General features: G+C 43.0%; 1 protein-coding gene and 1 pseudogene across 1 annotated transcript; both read right to left on the bottom strand.

Moving 5' to 3' along the window:
- Nucleotides 1-3,742: 3,742 nt before the first annotated feature.
- Nucleotides 3,743-10,223, bottom strand: LOC128770799 (uncharacterized; annotated as a pseudogene).
- Nucleotides 10,224-16,063: 5,840 nt separating this feature from the next.
- On the bottom strand, nucleotides 16,064-20,492 carry ppib (peptidylprolyl isomerase B (cyclophilin B)). The gene is made up of 5 exons (XM_053885453.1): nucleotides 20,255-20,492; nucleotides 19,452-19,565; nucleotides 19,276-19,369; nucleotides 18,553-18,737; nucleotides 16,064-16,424 (listed from the first exon to the last, which is right to left on the bottom strand). The coding sequence occupies exons 1-5, from the start codon at nucleotides 20,387-20,389 to the stop codon at nucleotides 16,302-16,304; spliced, it is 651 nt and encodes a 216-aa protein (XP_053741428.1). The 5' UTR covers nucleotides 20,390-20,492; the 3' UTR covers nucleotides 16,064-16,301.
- Nucleotides 20,493-23,036: the final 2,544 nt, after the last annotated feature.

A 23,036-nucleotide genomic window follows, 5' to 3' on the forward strand; every position in this document is an offset into this window, starting at 1 on the left:
CAACTACAGAAACCAAAGTTCATTGACCTGAGGGTCCAGCCATGGCCGAAGAACCACCTCCGGACAAGACATATCCTCTGAAAGGTCGAAGCAGGCTGCTTGGCAGATGTCTTCCATAGAAGCACCACCAAATAGCGCAGCAGATGAGGAGATAGCTCTTGTTGAGTGAGCTCTGAGACCCTCCGGGGCCACCAAGCCATCTGCTTCATATGCAGTAGAGATGGCCATATTAACACACGTCACAGCTCTGTCCTTCAAATTTCTACCACAACAGACAAACAGTCTGACAGTCTGATGGAAACTTCTCGTTCTACTGATGTAAAAATCTAGAGCCTGCACCGGGCATAACAGGTGCATCCTAGCTTCATGGTCAGTCTGATAAGGAAGGGAATAGAATGCCCTCAGCATCAGTACTTGAAATCGATATGAGGCAGTGACTCTCGGTCTAAACACTGGGTATGGATGACGTGTCACAGACGATCCTGTCTGGCTAACTGACAAAGCTATCAGGCCGCTCCACGTCTTAGCTGAAGCTAACATGAGGAGAAGAGTCGTCTTCAAGGACAGAATGTCCAAAGAGATGGACGACAGCGGTTCAAATGGGGTTCTACATAACCCATCCACAACCACATGCAAAATCCATCTCGGAATTAGGCTCCTGACCGGAGTTCTAATACGCCAAGGACCAAGGAGGAACCTTTTAATTACCAGATGACTCCTTACATGACCAAAACCTTGGTGTCCCGCCAAAATGGCGGCTGTAAAAACATTCAAGGTAGAAGCTACCCAACCCCTGTCCAAGAGCTCTTGAAGGAAGGACAGAACTTCAGCAACAGAGCAGCTGGATGACAATAGCTCTCTAGCTCTGCATTAGTTTGAAAACACACTCCACTTGGTGGCGTAAAGCCTATTAGTCACCGGGGCATGAGCACTCGGTACCGTGTGAACCTTGAGGGGACGACCTAATACCGGGTGGGATCAAATCGGGTGGGATCAAATCAATCCTCGAGCCTGTACTAGGGACCCATGAGAGTCCGTGGATCCTGACCAGATGTGGAAACCATCTGGTTCGGGGCTGTCGGGACCCACCATTATCACCGACAACTTCTGCATCCTTACTCGTAGATGGAACAGTATCATCAGTGTCATTGGGGGAAACGCATAAAGTAACCCCTGCGGCCACGCTGGATGACGTAGCACGTCCACCCGAGGGTAGGGTTGTCTTACGCCCTGAAGGAAAGCCAAAGCGACCTTGGCATTTTTCTTTGACGTGAAAAGATCCACTACCAGAACCCCAAAGTGAACCCAAACTGCCTCTGCCACGTGTTGTGCGAGACCAACACGCCTCCTCTGGACATTCTGTCCACGTCCACATTCAACACTCCGGGAACTTGACACGCTTTCAGAGACAGCAGATGAGAGGACGACCGCTCCTGGACAGGGATGAAGAGGCAGCAGGAGCACACTGGGACAGGCGGAAGTGCTCTGTCAGGCGAGCGGGGGACTTCTTCGTCTCCATCTTCTCGAGATAGTCAGAGATGTTAGGACAGAACAGGGTATCGTCTGTGATTGGAGCGCCAATGAAGTTCCACTTCTCAAACTCTTTAAGGCCCGTCTTCGAGAGCCAAAGGTTGCGAGTGGCCATCTGACTGAATGCGCGTATGCCTGCCACATCCACTGATGCGGCCAGCACCATCTTCTAGAATGCAGCCGAGACTTGAGCCAGGAATGTCATGTTGTTAGACAAAGTCAGTGGCGAGAGGTCTTTGCTGGAGTATGCTTACAGCCAAAGTCTTCCTGGGGGCACGTACAGGGTCATGGAGGAGTCCTCATCCTCTGGTGGTACTCCTAGTATCTCCACTGCTGCTTGGAAGAGGCTCTGCATCTCCTCCATGGGGTACATACGCTGGATGGGCCCCAATGCTGCAGATTTGTCCTGCTCCATGCCTGAATGAGGATTGTTCTTGTCGTCCTGGAAGACATACTGCTCATACTGGACCTCCTGCTCATAAAAATGACAGTTGTTGTCTTCAGTGTTTTTTTGCTGGAGCTGGTTTGGGAGCTGGCCGACTCGTGGTCGGCTCCCCCCAGCATGCTAAACCTGCCCGGATGCTGCTAACTTCTCCTGGAAGTGCCAGGCTTGCGGGACAGGAATCTAGCAAATTAAGATGGTTCTGTCCTAAGCAGACGACACAGGCAGCTTGCTTGTCGAAATCACCCATAGTGATATCACAGGAAACACAGGAATGATCCATAATATCCAGATCTTGTTGGTGCCGAAAGATTTTCTCTTCCTGAGACTCAAGAGGAGCCATTGCATTCGCGTTTGGGAGACTGACTGGATTACACTTGGAAGGAACAGCACGGTGTCGCTCTCTAAAGGATAAATACTAAAAGTATGTAATGTAAGTTCTGTGAATTAACCGCCTGTAATTTGTGTCATTCAATGGCGCAATAATCTAGCTATGACACATAGCTACACCTATCTTACTAAATACATTCATGTCTACCAAGGCAGAACGTCTTCGTTATTAAAAATAATTACAGTTCGCTATATAGATCTTAATAGATTTACTTCAGACCACATATAAATTGGTAGTCCTTCACTGTTGATCGCTTAATTACAAGCACCCAAGCCTAACTTACATTACATTTACAATTCAAGTTAAGTCAGTTATCTTTACTTTTGCCACTTAAAAAATATGGTGTTAATAATAGAACAATTTCTATTACAACTATATTATTTCAGATAGATCATTATCATAGGTAATCATTGTCTCTCTGTTTCCACCCACTTTTTTGTTGAATTCCTTCTTTTCTTCCATGTGGTCATCCCCGCCTGCAGCAGCCAATGTTTGTGTGGAGACTGATGAACAGTAGTTTGCCAACTCATGAAATGTGTATGTTTTGCATTGTATGTCAGAGAGCCATCACTGCCGTCTGACCTGTTTTTGCCAATCCCAACAGAGAGAGAGATATGCTGTGCATGATTAGTTCTGATTGAGGCTGTCATTGTAAGCCTTTATCATACATCCTCCCAAATCATGTTCAGCTAACCATTCACTTGAGGGCCCACAGATTTTGTTGTGATGCAAGATTCAGCTCTGTGGATTGAGTATCATCACAAACACAGGAAGAGATGTAAACTGAAACTGCAACAATGTGATCAAGGTGTGGGGGAAACAACATGCATCCCATTAGCTATATTTGCATAATGTCCTCATTTATGGCTACCTGCCTCTCATGTTTTGGTGGGAGGATTTGAGAAAGAAAGTTTATCACAATCATCTATTCTTCGCTAATTGATGGTAAGGGTCATTTAAGCAAAATGCAACACTTTCAATACTCTCAAGACGGTCCTGATTGAGAGAGCGCGTGTGAACCGTTGACCTGTGTCAGGAGGTACGAGCAGGGAGACAGAGCAAGGACAGGTGCCTCCTGAAGGAGCTTAAAATGCTGCACTTTCAGGGCAACATACCTAACTTCCAGGTGTCCATGCAGAATGTAGCACACTCATTTTGGAAAATCAGACCTCTCTCCACCAATCAAGGTACCCACACCCAGTGTCTGTCTTGTCTCTAATAACGCACACTGTATTTCTTACTGCATGGGCTCCCCTGTGACACTGCATTGAAATGTGCTTTCAAGTCTCCACACCTACTCTCAGTTGTTTTTGGAAAATTCCACCTCCGATGAATAGGAAGCTTCTCCCACTGTGTAGGCTCATTGGTTACAGCTCTGTCTAGCAGTACACGCAGGCATTTGAGAGACGCTCATTGATACCTCCTCTGAGAACTGTCTGTTTGTCGGAGGACTGCAGCAAACTGGCACCAAATAGCAACAGCCAGATATGACAAAGTCATTTGAGTGTCAGATAGTGAACAGGCTGGGAAGATATTGGTTTTGTTTATTTATTGTTTGTGTTGTTTGTTGTTTATTCTTTGTTTTTTACCATTCATGATTTTAATTCTATTTTACTCCCATTTGATCTGGTGGCTCAGTGGAATACAATCACTTAGATCCTCTTCTTGGAAATGAGTAGTGAGAGTATGATCAATCTCAATCATTTGAGATGGACACATGTTCATTAAAGGGATTTGAAGAGGACTTGAGTGAGGAGTGTGCAGAAGAGTCAACTGTGGCAGAATGCCTTTTGATCATCATGGCGTATATAAACTGTAACAAAATAACAGCGATTTGAGGAAAATGTTGTTTTGTCTCCTTAGTCTCAAGACTTTTTTCACCAGCTCTGCATCTTCCCCTATCGTATTGCATACATATTGCAGTCATTGTCTCAGACCATTAGAAGATGGACACTTAGAATGTCTGTTTTGTGGGATGAGTATACCAAAAGAAACCTTCATAGAGGTTCTGATTGAGGCTCAAAAGAGGTCATTGTTTCTGAAGCCAGGTTTTCAGGAGAAGCTTAACTTTAGATTTAGCCGAACAGATCCTAACAGCATTGAAGATATACAGTATATGATGCAGAATTTTACAAACAGCTAGTAAATGGGAGTGGTCCTCTTGTGACCCAAAAAACATTTCATGTACTTGGGACACAGATGGGGTACCAATTTTTAAATCATCCAAGTTTTCCGTGCGGTCTTTTTATTCTATCATCAATGAATTGAGCTTCATGGAATGCACAAAATGGAAATGTGCTATTTGCTGGACCAAAACCATCCATGGCTACATTTCTTAGCCCACTAAGTGACACAGTGAATAAACTTGCAGACAGTGGAATTGTTGTGCAACCTGCAGAGTTGTCATCTGAGGCATTTGTGCTGAGAGCTGACCATTGCATCTGAGTGCTGACCATTGCTGGAACATGTGACTTGCCTGCTAACCCATTAGTTCTTAATTCAGTGCAATACAATGGGAAATTTGGATGTCACAAATGTGAACAACGACTGTACGAACAGGGGACAGGGACAAAGAGGACATGTCTATGCATTTCCATACCAACAGAGAGATCCAAAAGGGAGTTATGAAAAGTTAAACATTTGCCTTTATTGTGGAAATACTAAAAGCACTGTTAAAGGGGTAAAAGGTGCCTGTTGCCTTAGCAATCTTAAAAGTTATAACCTTATCAAAGGCGCTACCATCGATTGCATGCACTCTGCCTTATTGGAGTAATGCACCTTTTGATGGTTCTGTGGTTTTCTACAGAGAAAAAAATACCAAGAAATCTCTCGATATCCTCCATCAGTTGGAACTCACAGGATGTTTTAAAGCATAAAAAAAATCTGATCTTCTATGGACCTGTTTGCCATGGAATTCTTGCAACACTGTATTACAATCCCTTCCTTCTACTAAGTGAAGCCACTTTTATTTTGTTGATTGAATCCATATCTGTTGAGCAGATTGACCATGCAGAGAAACTACTATGGAACTTTTGTTCTTCTTGTACGTCTAGCCCACAGTGTCAGAGCCCTTGGTCCATTATACACTTGTTCATGTTTCCATTTTGAAGACAAGAATTGCTATCTGTTAAGGTTCATCCATGGCTCTCAAAACATACCTATGCAGATGGTCCATGCAGTGATACTTGTGCGGTCTATTCCTGTTATTTCGCAAACTTAAAGCCAGGAAATGCCATAGCTGAATTTTACAAGCAGAGGAAACCAATGATTCATCTATGACTCAATAAATTAGTCATAATTTATGAACTTGAGTTGGACACAGCTCATGTCTCTACATTGGAAAGACATACTCCATCCATCAAGTCTAAAACCATAAGAGTCTTTCACAGGGCACAGATTAGGAGACATTTTCTTGCATCAAACACTATGGAAAAGGCAAAAGAAGAAATAATTTTACAGTTGTTTTTTCTAGTGAAGGACTAACAAAGTATGATATTTCATTTTTCTTTACTTCAGAACAGTCATGTGCCACAAAAAATGGTACATTCAATCACATTGTTCCCCATTTGGAAACCACTGAATTAACAGTGGTTTCCTTAGATCATATATTAGTAAAGTTGTTTTCCTTGACTTGACATGTATGCTGGCATTGTGTTTGCAAGTCATTTCCAAAATATACTTTGAACATTTTAACTAATTAACGAATAAATAACGATTGATCATTGACGCATGCACTGAAGGGCACTCGTCTGATCATTTTCTGCTGATGTGTTGTCAAGTTTATTAAATTCAGAATGCAATGTGACTTTTTACATCTCTCAAAAAAGTCTTTTGTGCTCATCAGTTTTGGAACACAAAATTGTGATTGAGTTATAGGACTTGTGTAGGAAATTTACATTTTGTGAGTTGAACATTATGTAAATAAATTATATTACTCATTTGCTTGAATTAATTTACTTATTTTCTCAAATTCTTGCAAGCAGTATGATAATCTGAGAACTCAAATAGTGAGCAGTGATTGAGACATACGGTATTTGAAGGTGACACTGAAGTCTCATTTGTCTCTCCTGCTGAGATGAGCTCATGCAGCGCTTACTGTGAGACTTATTTCTCTTAAGAATAGATTCAGCAGAATGAGAAAACCACTTTGGTCTCGTTTGCTGCTCATTTATATCTAGGAGATGTGAATGTGACATAAACAAGATCTTATCTACAGTTTCACTTTGCGATGGGTCATTATTCCAGGAGTCCAACATAATATTTTACATGAATAAAGAATTACATATAACCAATTCACAGAAGACTTATTGTTCTCATTTATATTCCAGACATTTCTCCCCCTCGTTGGTCGCTATGATATGGGGCTGATTTTGTGAGTGCTGGAGCCTCGAAGCACCCAGAGATTGCCGAGAACTTATGTCGGTTGCTTCTGAAACATCTGTGTGCATCTGAATGCACTCATGCATTCTGTGAGAGCGGCCTATGTGGTCCTCGCAACATCGTTGTGTTCCGTGTGTACTGTTGCACTCCAAAAATAGTAACATGGTGACAAACTTGAACTCTTTTTCTGTAAAACAACCATCAGTCAGTAGGTTGTAAAAAGAAGTTCAGAATCAAAACAAACGCAGTGAGTAAGAATTCCTGAATAAGACTTTACTGAGAACACCTCCTTGTGAGGACATTTGGCTTAGTACGGACAGTTTTGCTGGTCTTAACAAGTTTGATAAATATATTTAAAAAAAATAGTTGTGTGTCAGTGTCCTGATTAAGGTTAGCCATGTGTTTTGGATGGTTAGGTTTAGGGTGAGAGGCTGGGGAAAGGGTTATGGCAATGAAAAACCTCACTCCTCACAAGGATAGAGAAGATCTTTGAAACAATGTGTGACCATGACGTTCACCACTGAATGACATGACAACTCCTGGGTGAAAAGAGCAGAGAGGAAAGCAGAAAACAATGTGAACAATGCTTCATTCCTTCTTTTGGGAAGCCAGTGGTCTGTGTTCGAGAGTCATCATACTCAGACACTTAAGCGAAAAGAGAAATTGCTTCAGTTCCTTGGACATCCTTTCCCACGCTGCTTCTGTACTGTATATTTATAGACTGCCTGAGTTTGTTTTGCACTTTGTTTGTGCTGTTTTATCTTTGAGATTGTACTTAAACAAGATCCCATCTATTGTTCCCCCAGAAGCCGCTACAGACAATGTTAAGACAACTTCTGAAATGAGTTCTTTGTTTCCAAAAAATATATACCTTCACAACAAGCTCTCAGACTGTGAGTCTTCAGAGGAGTGGATGTCATTATTAACCTTTAACCATTTGTTAACGAAATCTAAAATTTGGATTTTTTTTTTATAGTACAATATTGATTTTCAGCTTTAGTTTTTGTATTTTAACATTTTGTTGCTCATGGCACACAAACATGGAAGAATGACTGAAGTCTCCTGTCACTAACACAGTAACTCAGCATTATGCTAATGGTAATGTGTTATGGGTCCCCGCCCATTGGGGATGGGTATTAATGAGCCATTAATGCATGTGCTGTGTGAAGGGTTCCACTTCTGAACCAACAGCTGGGTGGTGTGCCCTTGTATGAAGCCAAAGCAGTGTTCTCAACTTCTTCCATGCACAGGTTCGCAACTATGGGTGACACTGGGGAGACAATTGCACAACCGTGTTTTTGTCTGTTGAATGACCCATCGTATTGCATCTTGAGTTTCCCTCTTACAACTGTCTTGTTGGTGGGGATACACGTGAAAAGGGACGTGACATCATGTGACACCATAGTCTCATCCACATCTAGTTTAGTTCCCTGTATCTTTTGAGCAAAGTCTTGTGAATTGATGATATGGTGTGTGTTGTGCCCTACCAATGGTGCCAAGAGTGTAGCTAGATGTTTGGCATTGTTGTACTTTATGTCACCCAGTTTATGCTGCCAACAATGGGCGCTCCTGCCTTGTGGACCTTGTCACAGCCTGATGCAGTCCGCCTGCCTGATGCAGTCTGCCGGAAGTTCTGGGACTGGAACGGGATGTTAGAAACACACATGCGAAAGGTCTACGAATTGTATTTACTGGTTATATTGCCCAGTATCATTGAATCATTAATAATTTCAAACTCCTCCAGTACATTAGACCTGCGCTGTGCATCGCTTCTGATACAATACGAAGTGTATGGGAAACATTTTTCCTAGAATTTGTTTCATATTGGTTTAAAAGGAGCAGGAGTGAGCTCAATCTGCCCCTGAACGGGGTTTATGTCTACTGTGGTGCAGCGCTTGAGTCCGTTTATGTTGGTGTATTAAAACAAAAAAAATATAATATCATATAAAACATACAATTTCTTAATCTAGACTCTAGAAGTAAAAAATATTTTAATAAGTTCAAAAAACGTCATCGCCTGTGCGCGTTATAACCATGGACGCATGCGCTCACCAGTAAACTTCAGTTGGTAAAGCATGCGCAATTTCCGGTTCCAGTCCTGGAATTTCCAGCGGACCACATCAGGCAGGCGGACCACATCAGGCAGTGACAGACCACAGGGGGACCATAAATGTGCGGGATGTCTTCCCCTGGGTATAAGCTGTAGTACATGAAACGGTCAAAGGATTTGAAGTCTTTGCAGACTGTTAATCATCTCCATTGTACCGCCATCTCATTGTACGAGTTGGTGGTATCCCTTTTAAAGGGTTCAGCAGGCTTTCCATCATACTTTGATAGTCAGTTGTGTTCATAACCACCGTGGATCTTCCTTTGTCTGCTGGTAGGATAGTGACATTGCTGTCCTTCTGGATTGCTGTCAGAGCCTGTTTTTCTTCCCTTGTTAGATTGGGTGGAAGTCCGTTGCTCGGTGCTGCTGATATTTTGACCCGTATTTCTTCAGCCTCAGTGTCTGTCCTGTTGTTGTTACGTATGGCAGTTTCTGTGGCAGTTATGAGCTCAACTACGGGTATGCATTCTGGAGCAACGGCACAATTCCAGCCCTTGGATAACACATCCATCTCAGCCTTGGTCATGGTCCAGTCTGACATGTTTCTGACCCAACTGCCGTGTTCAGTGGGTGAAACGGAGGAGGCATTCTGTTGGTGGGTTGTGGTCTCGGTGTGAAGGACCTGTTGTTACGGGACATCAGTAGGAGGAATTTCCCTTGTTGTCTGGTTTTGCCCTTGGTGTGTTGTATGAGGCAGATTCGTTTGATGTGAAGATTTCAGCCTCTTCATGATGTCTGCGGGTAAAAGGCATGAAAGTGCCCCATGTGTTTTGTCAATTCCAACATTGAGAGTGTCAATGATGAAATTAATCTGCCTCACTCTTTCATTGAGGAGTTGGTTTTGGGCCCTCAGGAGGATGGTGTTGGCTCTGTAGCCTTTTACAGCAGATCCCAGTCGTAGGCTGGAAATCCTTTCTTCCTTTCAATGCAAATGCTGATCGTAGCCCAGGTGGCAGGTCCACAAGTTCCACAAAGTTCCACATCAGTAAAGACTCACCAGCCCTCGTCAATCGTGGCAGCTAAATACTTCCCTCAGCTGGTCATTACTGTTTCCACTGTTCACAAGAAACGAACAATCTTTACCAAAACATTTCACCAGGGTCAGAACATCAACAATCCATTTGAAGGTTAATAATAAATTAATCTGTTATTAACATTTTTAAAGTTGTTTTTCTCTCTTTTCTGATGTGGATAACCCGGATAGAAAATAAGAAGCTGTAATAAGAGGTTACAGGCACTTTAAACTCAGGCCGTGGCTTTAAGTTTGCTCCTGTCACTATTCTCTCCCTCTGGGAAATGCTCCCGGGCACCTTATCTTGTTTGTTCCAGAACTTTCTCCTTCTCCTCCTGTTGATATCCTACCAGCGGGGCATAAGGGTAATGATGTTGGTTAATGGGGAATTTCACTTAATGTTATTATTATTTTTTTTTTTATGTGTGGCCCTAATCCTTCGTCGTACTCCTCTGATAATGAGGATGAGATTTTTTTTAATGTGCATTCTATAAGTGGGCCCATAAGTTCAACCTCCAGTGACATCACTGGTTCTTTCTTTGATTTGTTTAGAACTAGATTTATACTTATTTGTAATTCCTCAGAACCACCGTTGTTGGTGATATATGACTATTTATTACTGTGTATTTATGCATTGCTCTAGAGGCGTGTCAGTAGCACTGTAAGACAACGGTCCTGCCTGACACTCAGGCTACACTTACTGAACTACTCTTCCTCTGTCCTCTCACCTCCTCCACATTCAAGATTCAAGAAAGTGAGAGAGTCATGTGGGTGTGGCGTACAAGATGGAGTTTGTAAAAGGTGTGCGAAAACTAAAGGTGAAGTGTCTTCAACTCTAATACTGTCAAATGAAGGACGACCACCAATAGGTTGCCAGTCCATCACAAGGTACACACACCTTTGAGTGTCCAGTTAACCTAGTGAGCATGTCTGTTGGGGTAAACCAGAGTATGCGGAGAACAAGGAGAACATGTAAACTCCACCCAGAAAGGTCCACATCTGAACCCTGAACCGTCTTGCTGAGATGCAGCTATGCTAACCATTGCTCCACTGTGCTGTCAGACTCAATTCAATAAAACAACACGAATACAGGGTGGTGTCTGATACTTAACTCTGGCTTCTACAAACCATGAAATGGACCTATTCACCACTTAATATTCTTATCACTCATGTGTTCTCTAATCCCACAAATCAAACTACCTCTTTAATAGGGTTGGACATGGTAGCTCTGGAGGTCTTATGATGATTGAATCTCGGTATCACACCTTTGCTGATCTGCAGGTACCTTATGATTGCGGGTGAGGTTTGTTGTACCTGCTGTCAATAATAAATGTAGAACAGTCAGAAATAAGAAATGGGGACATGTGTGGATGGGCAAGATGTGTATGCCTGACTCCATCAGTGTGATTGGACATGTTGGGAATGTGATTCTCTCCGGAATGTACTTTAATCTGGCTGACTAAGCTTGGTTCTGAAAGCATGCCAGATATGTCCGGTTTGTCCCGGCCTCTCCAGCGGGGCCAGTGGGTGAAGAATAACAGTGTTTCGTACAACAATCCCATCCTGTCCAAACAACTGACACTTTACTGGAGTCCACCATTGTGTCGTCTGCTGGGAATCATTCCCATAGTTCCTCCTGGTCAGTCAATGGATGCCTGATCGAATTTGTGCAAAACAAGAATGGCAGATTGAGTCTCCGCCACAACATGCAGCATGAAGCTCAGTCGGAGTCACAGTCAGAGAGAGGACACTTTGAGATTCATCACCTATCACCATCATCATCAAGACCAGAGTGCACTGAAGCCAAGACAGACCAAACTGAATCCAGGACACCAAAGCATAAGCATGTTAGTCATAGTGAAAAAGAAATGGCTGTGATTTTCTCAAAGGTAAAGTGAGAATTGACATGCATTAGTTGGAAGACATTCGTAGTTTGGTCTGTATTCAGTTTGGTCTTGGTTGACTACAACATGACTGCACCCCAATAGCATAAAATGTGGAGGAAATGTGCATTCCAAGATCTGTTTTATGCTTGATTGTTGTCCGTTTTCTCATTTAGAGTAAAGTTCAGACGATGTTAATAAACATTTGAAATCAAACGAATTATTTTATAAACAGTTGAAACAAACCGGTAAATAAACCAGGATAACTATGAGAAACAAGATGTGGAGTCAGGAGAAATTTCACAACATATGAGAAAGTTCAGTGTTAAAGCGCATTCGTTAGTAAGAAACGTTACTAATCCTGGTGTGCCTTTCGGACACTGTGGGGACTTGAACGGCTGCTTCCTGGAGGAAGGCCTTCCATGTGCTGTAGAACTCCACTCAGCGGGTGCTGCTTTGGATGGGCTTTCTGGCAAGGGGCAATTATATACAAAGCCTTGCAAATATACAAGCAGACAGAGATTATAAACACATGACATAATCATGAAACAAACCACATCTACACTGACTTCAGTGATCAGGGAAAAAAAACAGCATACTCCATCTAAATGAGAACTTCTAATTTATCTTTTGATGACCAGTTCATCAGAAGACATGGCTCCTACATTTGAACGTTTTCCTACACAAACAACTTGCAATATATTGTGAGCCTCTTGCAAAAAAAGAAAAAAAAGAAAACTTTTTCCCACAGAATGGGCTGTTTGTCTTTGTGTGACTTTCAGAGCGATATGACAATGACAGGAAGTTGCCTTTGTGTTTGTCAGACATGAACTGTGCTGCTGCTCTGGACCGTTCTGCAGCAAAGACATAAACACTCAGATACAGTACATGTGTGCTGCAGGAGAGAAGACGCCACAGTTGTCATTGTTGAGAAACAGACTGTATGTGGAAACATAGATTCTGCGTTTGAGCGAGAGAAAAACTCATCTAGATTAAATGCATTTCAGCAAAATGAATCATAACCATCCTGATAATGGAAGAGACAGCCGTACTGGCGGCTGCGAGAAAACCATACAGTGTATCCGATTCACATTATAATTCTGGAATTCGGCTCCTTGTTTTGAGCGCTCACCTCGGTCTGATGTTGTCGGATGTCTTTTTTTTGGTTTCAGCACACCAAATTGGGGCCTTTACAGAAGTCCATCATCTCGAGTGACTCGTAGGGACGAAAACAGCTTATAGTCAGACTAACAGTGACCTCTAGTGGGGGGTGTGAGAGCCAGCGTGAACAGAAAGACGGATGAATTCTACAACAGACAATTCATCGGTCAACATCAGTGGAAGGATAGCGTTCGGATTGTGATGACGAAATCAGAGAATTTAAGCATTTCAACGATTGATGGACAGGATTATATTCTCTTTGCTAATTTCGTTTTCTTGACAGTGGTAAATAAATAATAATCGACAAGAATTGAATTTCCTCACCGTGGGACTAATAAAGACCATCTAATCTAATCGAAGTACAGCATTAAGAGAATGGTGTATCTAAGTACTGTGTGTGAGAGTCACTCGTCTTACATCCACAAATGCACATACATGCTGACGCAAGATGCAAAATCACACTGGAGCACTTCGATATATACTTTAGACAGAAACATCACAAAATACCATCCACTGTCATTATATTACAATTTATTATTATTACTATTACAACACATAATTCATGGTTACAGTCAACTAAAATAATCAACGTCCGTTTAAGAGAATTGAATACAATTGTTACAATAATTTAGTAATCTTTCACAAAGTAAAGATGGAGAACAACCATAGAGCTGGACACATGTTCATCTTCATGTTTTTGGACAGACAATAATTTGGCCTCTGGAGTTTTGGCACAAATCAGAGCTGCAGGTCACAGTTTAGGTAAAGTACCTTCAATTGTGGACAATATGAGTGTACAGTGGGCTTTGGATGACAAAATTCACATTCTCCATAGTCCCAGTCCCAGGTTCTAGTGGCATGGAGCTGACTCCTCGGTCACTTGAAGTAACAGCTCATGAAGGTCCTCCTGACCTCACTCAGGTCCCCTCCACTTCCACCTCATCTAAGTAGAATTCCGCAATGAAGCTGGATTTGGAGCAACAGAAAGGTAGACTTACTGTTTGAATCAGAGTTACAGGGGATGACACAGTGTAATTCTGAACAATATTAATGTCACAGAGTTCACACATGAAGCCAACCTGCTGGACCTCACACATAGCCATCTTGGTCTCTTGGCTTTCCGTAAAGAGATGGAAAAAGGTCTAGCAACAGAAGGCTACACCATCAGAAATGAAAAAATCCCAAAAAGCTGGGAAACCTGATGACCACCTACAAACGGGCAACAGACAGGGGCCAAACAACAGCCGAGAGAAGAATCTCATGGAGTATTTCGCTGTCAGTATTATCCACATTGGACATATAACAGAGTACTGGTTAATGTCTGTTTTACACAACTATGTGTAGTAGTGGGTTTGCATGGTGTGCGATTATGCACATCAATTTCCCCTTTGGAAAGCAGTCAGTATGACTGTGTAAAACTGCTTCCTGTAATAATAGGCAAAGGTGTTCTCGCACTGTGGAGTTAACATAGGTATGTGACACCCATCCACTGCGCACACAGTGTTGGCAAATCCTGCCTTCTCAAAGCCTCCACTGATGCACGCAGGGCGCCCCCTCTAGGTCATGTGATTACCCCCTTCATAACCAGTGTAGAGAAGAGGTGAGGGTGTCCACAAATGTCAAACCGATCAGCCACACCTCTATAGGACTCCTGGTTGGATAGGATCCACAAGCAAGCCAACAGCCCACTTCGTCATCAGGACCGCCTCGCGTGCCATCGCCTGGTCTCACTAGCTCTCATAGGCCGATGCTGCGTCCGCCTGGCTGTGTCCGAACGCACCCAATATCTGGCTCACACAGGCCTGTACGAACTTCTTAAAGAGGCTCATCTGTCCTCCACTTGCTACCTGTGTTAAAGGCATGTTTGGACTTTGGATCATCAGTATAAAAGACCACAACCTCTCACACTCCAAACTCCACTATGGTCAAGACAAAAAGAGCTGTCAATGGACACCAAAAACAAAACTGTAGACCTGCACCAAACTGGAAAGAGTGAATATACAATTGGTAAATTTGCTAGAGACAATGTGGATGATCCAGAGGAGGATTGGAAGAATGTCATGTGGTCGGATGAAACCAAATTAGAGCTTCTTGGTAAAAACACAACAAGGTTCGTGTTTATAGGGGAAGGGAAAAAGTGTGGAGTTGCATCGAAAAAACACAATACCTATTGTGAAGCATGTGCCCTCCCCCACATCATACATTTTCTGCAAAGAGAACAGGATCACTGATCTGTGTAAAGGGAAGAATGAATGAGGCAATGTATCAAGAGATTTTGAGAGAAAACCTTCCATCAGCACAAGCTTTGAAGATGGAACGTGATTGGGTCTTTCAACGTGACAATAACCTGAAACACTGCCCAGGCAACAAAGGAGTGGTTACGCAAGAGGCATTTGAAGGTCCTGGAGTGGCCTAGTCAGTCACTAGATCTCAACCCCATTGAAAATCTCTGGAGGCAGTTGAAGGTTTGTGTTGCCCAAATAGCAGCGAGAGTACGCGAAAACCTTGTTAAGACTTACAGAAAATGCTTTGACATCTGTCATTGCCACCAAAGGCTATATAATTATTGACATGAACTTTTGTCAATGAACAAATACAAATCATTAGTGAATAAATTCTTAAATTCAACCAATGTGATTTTCTGGATTTTTTTCTCATTTTGTCTCATTATTGACGTGTACCCATGGTGAAGATTACACAATTGATGGTTGACTGAATACTCTTTCTCCCTCTCTGCAAAGTGGTCATGGATTATTTGCATTCCTCAAATGTCATGGTTGTGTCTGACAGAATGGGGCGATCTGTGACAGCACCCTGGGTCATCAGAGTAGTCGGAGGGGAGTGTGGCACCTCTATCCTTGAAGGCCATCATGTGATTCATTTAAGTATGTGAATGTGGGCTTTATACTGCCTCGTGGGAACCAATTCTTGACAAAACACAATCCTTGTGGGGACCTTTTGCCAGTGCCCACAGGTCCAGACCTCAATTTTAGGATGAAGGGTTAAGGGTGAAAGGCAGGGGAAAGCATTATGGCACTGTCACAGGCATCGACTGGTGCCCAAGCCTCATGACTTCCAACTTGTGACAGGAAAAAATTCTAATGCAAAGATGACGAATCAAAGGCTTCAAGACATGAGCAGGCACTATATCAAAATGTGAAATCTTTATTTTGTTGATTTCATTTGTTTGTTTTTTTACAAAAGACATTTATTGGTGTGACACTTGTTAAAGGACACAGAACATTACCACCGCGGGTTGATGATAGTGAATGAGGTGCTTTCAATTAGCAGCCATCAGCACACAATACCTACGAACCTTAAGGCTCACAAGGTGGCTTGCACAGTGCTATCACATTCCTCCTACAGTCCTGTTTTCTCCCCCACCGAGCAGCTCTTTACTCTTTGGCCACAGCGAATGGTTTCTCCACCTCGATTTTGCCACAGTCATGAATGATGACATCTTTAAGAGGCCTGTCGCGGCTGTCCGTCGTGGTGCCCTCAATCTTTCTCACCACATCCTGTAAGATAAAGTACAGAAAAGAAATTGAGCTTCACAATTGGCCACCGGACAGTCTTCCCCAGCAGCTGCTTCAAAGCAGCGCTCTTCAACGTATTGGAGCTGGTCACATGGGCCCTGCTTCAGAAAGGCTGGACTTTGCAAGCAGAGGGGGCGGGACAAAAAGAACTAAGAGTTGAGCTGCATTGGGCGATTCTTGAAACACATGACCAAACCACCGCCACAGACAGTCAAACACAGTTTGACAGTCAAAGACAGTTATTGTGCAGATATATTTTTCTTTTACATCGTTTTAATATTTCAGACATTGCTTTTCAGATAGTCAAAAAAATAAACAATTTCCCATTATATAACAGACTGATCATGTAAACAGACATCTCGAGACAGTTTGAATACTCATTGCAAACTTGAACTCTATCCTCGCTCCTCTATGCAGTGTTGAACGGAAACTTCAAGACAATTAGACAACAAAGAAACGATCGCTTCACACACCACAATTTGGCTTTTGGCTTATGTTTTATGATAAAACCTAGTAGTGGAGTTTTGTCTCCAATATCATTATTTGTTTAGGTTTAATTATAACAGTTAACTAAATGTATAGATGAGCAATTCAAAGTTTCACGTCTCTCATAGGACTTGCAAGTGTCTGACAGACTGCCCTGCCAGTTTTATTTAGGGGTTAAATTGAGCCGTCTGTCTACAGTATCTCATTGTCTCTTAACAGTTGAATTAAACTATAGACCCATCTATAGTTTAAGACCCATACAGACACATTAGCTTGATGCTATTGAAGAAACATTAGAAATAATGTGTATAAATTACAATACTGATAATTTTAATACTTTATTCTCTAAATCATTATACAAACTGTCAGTCCTTTGTCTAGTGTGATGAAAAACCTTTTCACAATTCTGTCTCCTAAAAAGTTCTTACATTGGCATGTTTGAAGATTTCACTAATACTTTGACCGCTTTAGAATTTGTTGATGGTCCCTAACTGATGGCGGGTTGTAGCGCTGCCTGTGTGAGTCTGTCCGTAATCAGTGAACTCTAATGGGGAAGCAGAAGCGAACGCCACCACCAATACCGGAGCAGAGGTCCGTCCAATATCCAACTATTTTCACCACTGTGTTTCGCTGAGGCGCCAGCGCAGCAGGAGACCTGCATGTGTTGATGTGAACCAAGGCAGATGACCGCGTCACAGAATCTATGAGGACCACTCCATCTAATAAAATAGACACGGATCCAGAGACTCAGAGTCAACCAGTGTCACTATCAAAGGTTCCCTGTATTAAAAATGTAAAAAGTTTAAAACTACAACTGTGAACCAAAGTCCACCAAACTTGCCACAACTGTCAAACGGCGGTGTCGTCTGTCAAATGCAGTGGCGCTGAAGAGCACTGTGCGTCGTCACCGTCTCCTCTTATTCATGTATGCAAGTCCAATGCAGCGAGTGTAACGTGTGTTTATTTATTACAAATTTATCATGATGTGCAGAAATCTCATCTAATTGTTTTTGGCGGCATATCGTGTATGATAAGTTATCGCCCATCCCTAGTGGAAATGGTCTGATTTCAGATCGTCGCAAGACAGCTATACTAAAACCACTTTACACACTTCTATAATGTTCTTTTAATAAATGAATACAATGGTGTTTGATTACGTTCTCTACTCTAAACGCTGTTTGAGGACAGAATTAACAACACTGTGAGCTAGCATGTAATTAAATTATGCCTTTATATGCTTTTTCATATTTCATTTTAGTTAAAGACAAGTCTGTTTTGCGTCTGGTGGAGGCACTCTAACACTTAATAATTTTTTTTGTTCCTAATTCACACCAACACTGATTTGGCCATCAGTCTCTTTAATGTGCTCATGAATGATTCCATCTTGCTGAGGACAAGTTGGAGTGACATTTAGTTTCAGGTGTTACCATGGCAATCTGCGTTCCACTGATAAGCGCTTCAGACGCCCTCAAACACGGGCTATTTGCGGATCAGCTCTGACTGTAGCTTGATTAAACTACCACGAAAACTGAGTTGTGCAAGTTGAGAGTTGTGTAAGCCATGCTTTGGTGAACCAGCTTCTTGAAACAGACTCCTGGATTGGCTAAAATCATTGCCCACTCACCATTCCTTCCAGGACTTTTCCAAAGACGACATGTTTGTTGTCCAGCCAGGAAGTGATCACTGTGGTGATGAAGAACTGGGAACCATTGGTGTCTTTGCCAGCATTGGCCATGCTTAGCCAGCCAGGACCATGATGCTTCAGCTTGAAGTTCTCATCAGGAAAACGGTCGCCATAAATACTTTTCCCTGTGTGACCAGACAAACCTCAGTTTAGCTTCAATTAAATTGACCACAAATTCATCTATACTGGTCTTTCTATAAGTCATAGAGACACATTTCTTCTGAGCTTCATTCCTCTTTTCTCGTACCTCCAGCTCAGACTCATCTTTTTTCACCACAGAATCCAGATCATATTGCCAGGCAAGATCATAGGTAGACGGAGAGTCCTCCTTACTTCAACAAGGGGCTGTAATACTTAGTTGCACCATGAATCACTATCGCTCTGGCAGCACACCTCACCACTGTCATTCTGCATACAACAGATCTCTCTACTTCCATTCTCCCTACACCCCTCTTCCTTCTCTCCTCCTCCTCATTTGTTCATCTTCAGCCGAGAAAGGCAGACCTTGATCCAAACCAACAAGGTACGCAATTCCCCCAGCGACATTAGTTCTAGCATCACATGAAGATTCAAACCATTCTGCCATGGTAAACTATTCAAAGTCAGACCTGACCGTGGAGAAGAAAAAATTACATGTCCAAATGTGTAGAGCCACCCACTCACCTCCAGTTCCATCTCCCTTTGTGAAGTCACCGCCCTGGATCATGAAGTCCTTAATGACTCGGTGGAACTTACTTCCTTTATAACCAAATCCTTTCTGTAGCAGCAAGGAAGAAAACATAAAGCTTAGTCCGCCCTCACAAGGTCAGTATGGATACACGGCAGTTGTACCGTCTCACCTCTCCAGTGGCCAAGGCAACGAAGTTGGCAACCGTTTTGGGAACGGTTTTTCCAAATAACCCAATGACAATTCTTCCGATCTCTTCATCACCAACCCTTATATCAAAGAAGACCTGTAGTAGATGGGAATATTACTTAAGCAGCTGAGTATAGGAGCCGGCGAGAGAAAAACAATGAATATGACGTGCATACATTAATCATTCAACATGGACAACATATGCGTCTGAATAGGAAGTACATACAATTTCTCGATCGTATTATTTCTGTACTGTGACGACGCACTAAAATCCATAATCTCTTTATCGATTAACCGACTATTAACACACACAAAAGAAAAACGATACCCACATTGTATTGTGAGTATACGCAGGCTTGGCACGAGAAAATCCCATTTTATTCAAACATGAACTGCTAATGGACGGGGAAAACTGATGACGTGGGTGGCTGAAGTCCGCTCTGGTTGTGCTGTAGACGTGGACAAACCTAGTATGGACGACTGCGACCCGACTTCATGTTCAAATCGGTTCAACGGTGTGAAAAAAAACGAACAAGTTGTAATTGACCTGGATGGGTTCAATGTGCCCAACAATCATTGATCGCCAAACGCATTTTAACTCCTTAGCTTTGCGAAGATCCGTGCAGAAAATGAACCAGTGTAAGCTAGTTAGCGCTAGCATGCTAACAGTCTATCAGATGGGTATGGCATCCGAATGACGTGGCTGAGAATGAGGAACATAGTTTCCTCGGATGTCCTGCCTCAGAGATCCTTCCCCGCAACGACAGACTAATGTTCAGCATTTACCTTTTCGGAGACTTTGGGGCCTTTCTTCTTCTCGTCTGCTGAGGAGCCATTGGGGAAGGCGAGAAAAACCAGAGATGCCACGATAACGGTAACAGCCACAAGGAACTTCATCCTTTTCTCACAGAACCTAACCATCAACGAAAATCTCCGAACAGTCCAAAACGCGCCCGAGCTACAAAGAAGCCGCTATAAAAGCCGCAGGAGCGCCGGTTTGGGGAGGAGACTGGCGGCGGCTGGCCGTCACGTGGGCAAATCATAGCGCCCCACGTTCCCTTGTTTTTTGCAAAGACACAAAGTTTCTATGAACACGTAAGAACTGCAGCAGCTTGTTTGATTCTAGACTATCACCGGAGTACAATTAAATCCTGCTTCTTTGTTTCATCATATATTCCTTTGAAATATGCATATTATTATTACTTTATTCAACGAATACATGTGCAGAACACTGCGACATTTCACTTTGGAAAGGGGTAAGACGCGTTGAATGTGCATGCGCTCTCTTCTTGTAAATGAAAGTTAAATGAAAACGTTATTCAAGAAGAATAAGACATTTCGGGGAGCCTTAACAAATGGCTTGACGTCGCCGCCTGGAGGTAAACAGTGAACACGCGCTCGCCGCTGATAGGGTCTTCTCAACAAATCCACAGACGCCGCGTAGCGAATGGTGATCGTCTATGGTGGCGTGTCAATGACAAAAGGAATCATCAACACGCGATTGCGCAGCCGCAATAACGTCTACTATGAGGTTGCTCCGCGTGTAATGCCCCAAATCTCTGCAATTTTTTTTCAACCTACTGTATTTGCTTGAGGCAAACAGTGGCGCTGTGTGACCACTTATGGTGCCGAGCAGCACCGTTTCTAGCTCATTGGGGACCCTGGGCAAGATGCTGTTTGGGGGCCTCTACATTGTTGAACAGTGATGAAGCTATTTCTATAGCTTTAGCTGGTCTACTACGATTCCACATCTGTTATAATTCATGAGCAAAACAGGCAACAGGTAAAACGACACATCCTAAATGGAGTTTGACCTCCACAGCCAACTCCTTTTATCAATGTTTTGCCAAATTACAGAATTGACACTTGCAAGAATGATTCTCTGCCACAATATTATATAATAGTCGACAACATGCCTAATAAAAACTTCCATGAAATTATTATTATTATTATTAACAGTAGCACACTTTTAATTAGGGTCCTATAAATAACATGCTAAGCCTAGTAAATAAATCATAAATAAGAATAAGTCAGGGGGTAGGAGTCTTGACATCTCGACCAATTGTAACATAGGTCGACCTCCCAAGGCCTTCCGTTGAATGCTGCACACATCATTCAGAATGCTGAAGCGTCCTCAACTGTGCAAAGGCAGAGGGTCCATTTTTTTCCTCAATGGTGTTCATAAAATAATAAAGGTTTTGTGTGTCGCCTTACCTGGGGGCTTTGATGGACCGACAATTGGGGGAACCCACTAGTGACTTGCCTTCTTGCATGCACACCACCGGTCTATCAGCATCCTTTGCAGCATCAGGGCTTTCTGTCCGCACCACATTCACATCAGGACCACAAACAATCTCAATCTGTTCATCATTAAGGCTTATGAGGCAGCGGGTGAGGTCATCCATCAAAGCCCACTCAACAAGTATGTAAAGTATCTCTGCAGATTACAGTAAATTTGCACTGCAGTCTCTTGTGTGTCTATTTCACTTGTGGGAGGTTGTGTCTTCTTGAAATGAGTACTGGTTCCCTCCCTCATGCTGTTATGGTCCCTAGGCCTGCATTTGCAGCAGAGAAACATAACTGAGGGAGGAATGGCTTGCGTGTTTTAACTTCAACTCCTTGTAATCACAGGATTCCGTGGGAAGACCGTGGGAAGTACCTTTCCCCCTGTATCTGGGGCCTTTGTTTCAATTCAGCGCCTATGCATCAATCGAGGAGGATTTGACCTCAGGCGTTGACCAAGGCATCCTAGCAGCGGGCACAGTACCCTGCTTAGCAGCTCGACCTGGCCTTTAGTGACAAGGGAAGAGCTTGCTTGATAATCGTCCTTCATTGATGCAACCACTGCAGGGCGCTGCTGGGTCAGACGATGTCACAAGCATTATAGAACCCAGGTTACATGAGGTAACCCTGTGTTTCTGCATTCACCGCCCCACTGACTGGCTTCTTTATTGATAACAATGTGCCGAAGGCCAGCAGACAAAAGTATCCAGAGCGGTCATAAGACAGCTGGTTTACAATATGAACCACGGGTGGCATCTGGGTCAGTCTCATCATGCTCCTGAGCATGGACCGTGGAACATTTCCTACCCAACCCATCTGTCGGACAAGGGTCCATGAAGGGGAGGAGTGGAAATTCTTAGGACCTTGCCTCAACTGACAAGGGTCTCATAGGATAGCAGAACAGAATAATTTTCCAGACTCACCAGGTAGCAACTCTCCCTAGTTGGGGGAGGTTGGGAACAGGAACCTACTTCTCGACTACAAACTGGGCCTGAGGAATAAGGATGTTTAGATGCCTCTTGATTCTCACTATGAAGGGTGATCTGTGCCCATAAGGATCTACAATGGAAGTCCAGGCCCTCTTGACTAAAAGAGGACATCCTGGCCAGCAGAGGAGACCGTGATGATATGAGGAGATAGGAATAAGCCACAACTGCTAACGGCCAACCTTCGCAACTCAGGTGACGATTATAAACCACATAATCAAATTAATTGGTGCCAAGCTATGTAGCACATGGATGGCGCATCAAGGCCAACCCAAAGAGGGTGAACAAAGAGCTGGTCA

The sequence above is a fragment of the Synchiropus splendidus genome, chromosome 14, assembly GCF_027744825.2.
Source record: "Synchiropus splendidus isolate RoL2022-P1 chromosome 14, RoL_Sspl_1.0, whole genome shotgun sequence".
Taxonomy (NCBI): Eukaryota; Metazoa; Chordata; class Actinopteri; order Syngnathiformes; family Callionymidae; genus Synchiropus; species Synchiropus splendidus.

Coding starts and splice junctions, on each gene's coding strand:
- ppib (XM_053885453.1), bottom strand. CDS start 20,389: ATGGTTAGGTTCTGTGAGAAAAGGATGAAGTTCCTTGTGGCTGTTACC. Junction 19,566..20,254: donor GCCCCAAAGTCTCCGAAAAG/GTAAATGCTGAA, acceptor CATCTACTACAG/GTCTTCTTTGATATAAGGGT. Junction 16,425..18,552: donor GAAAAGTCCTGGAAGGAATG/GTGAGTGGGCAA, acceptor TTTATCTTACAG/GATGTGGTGAGAAAGATTGA.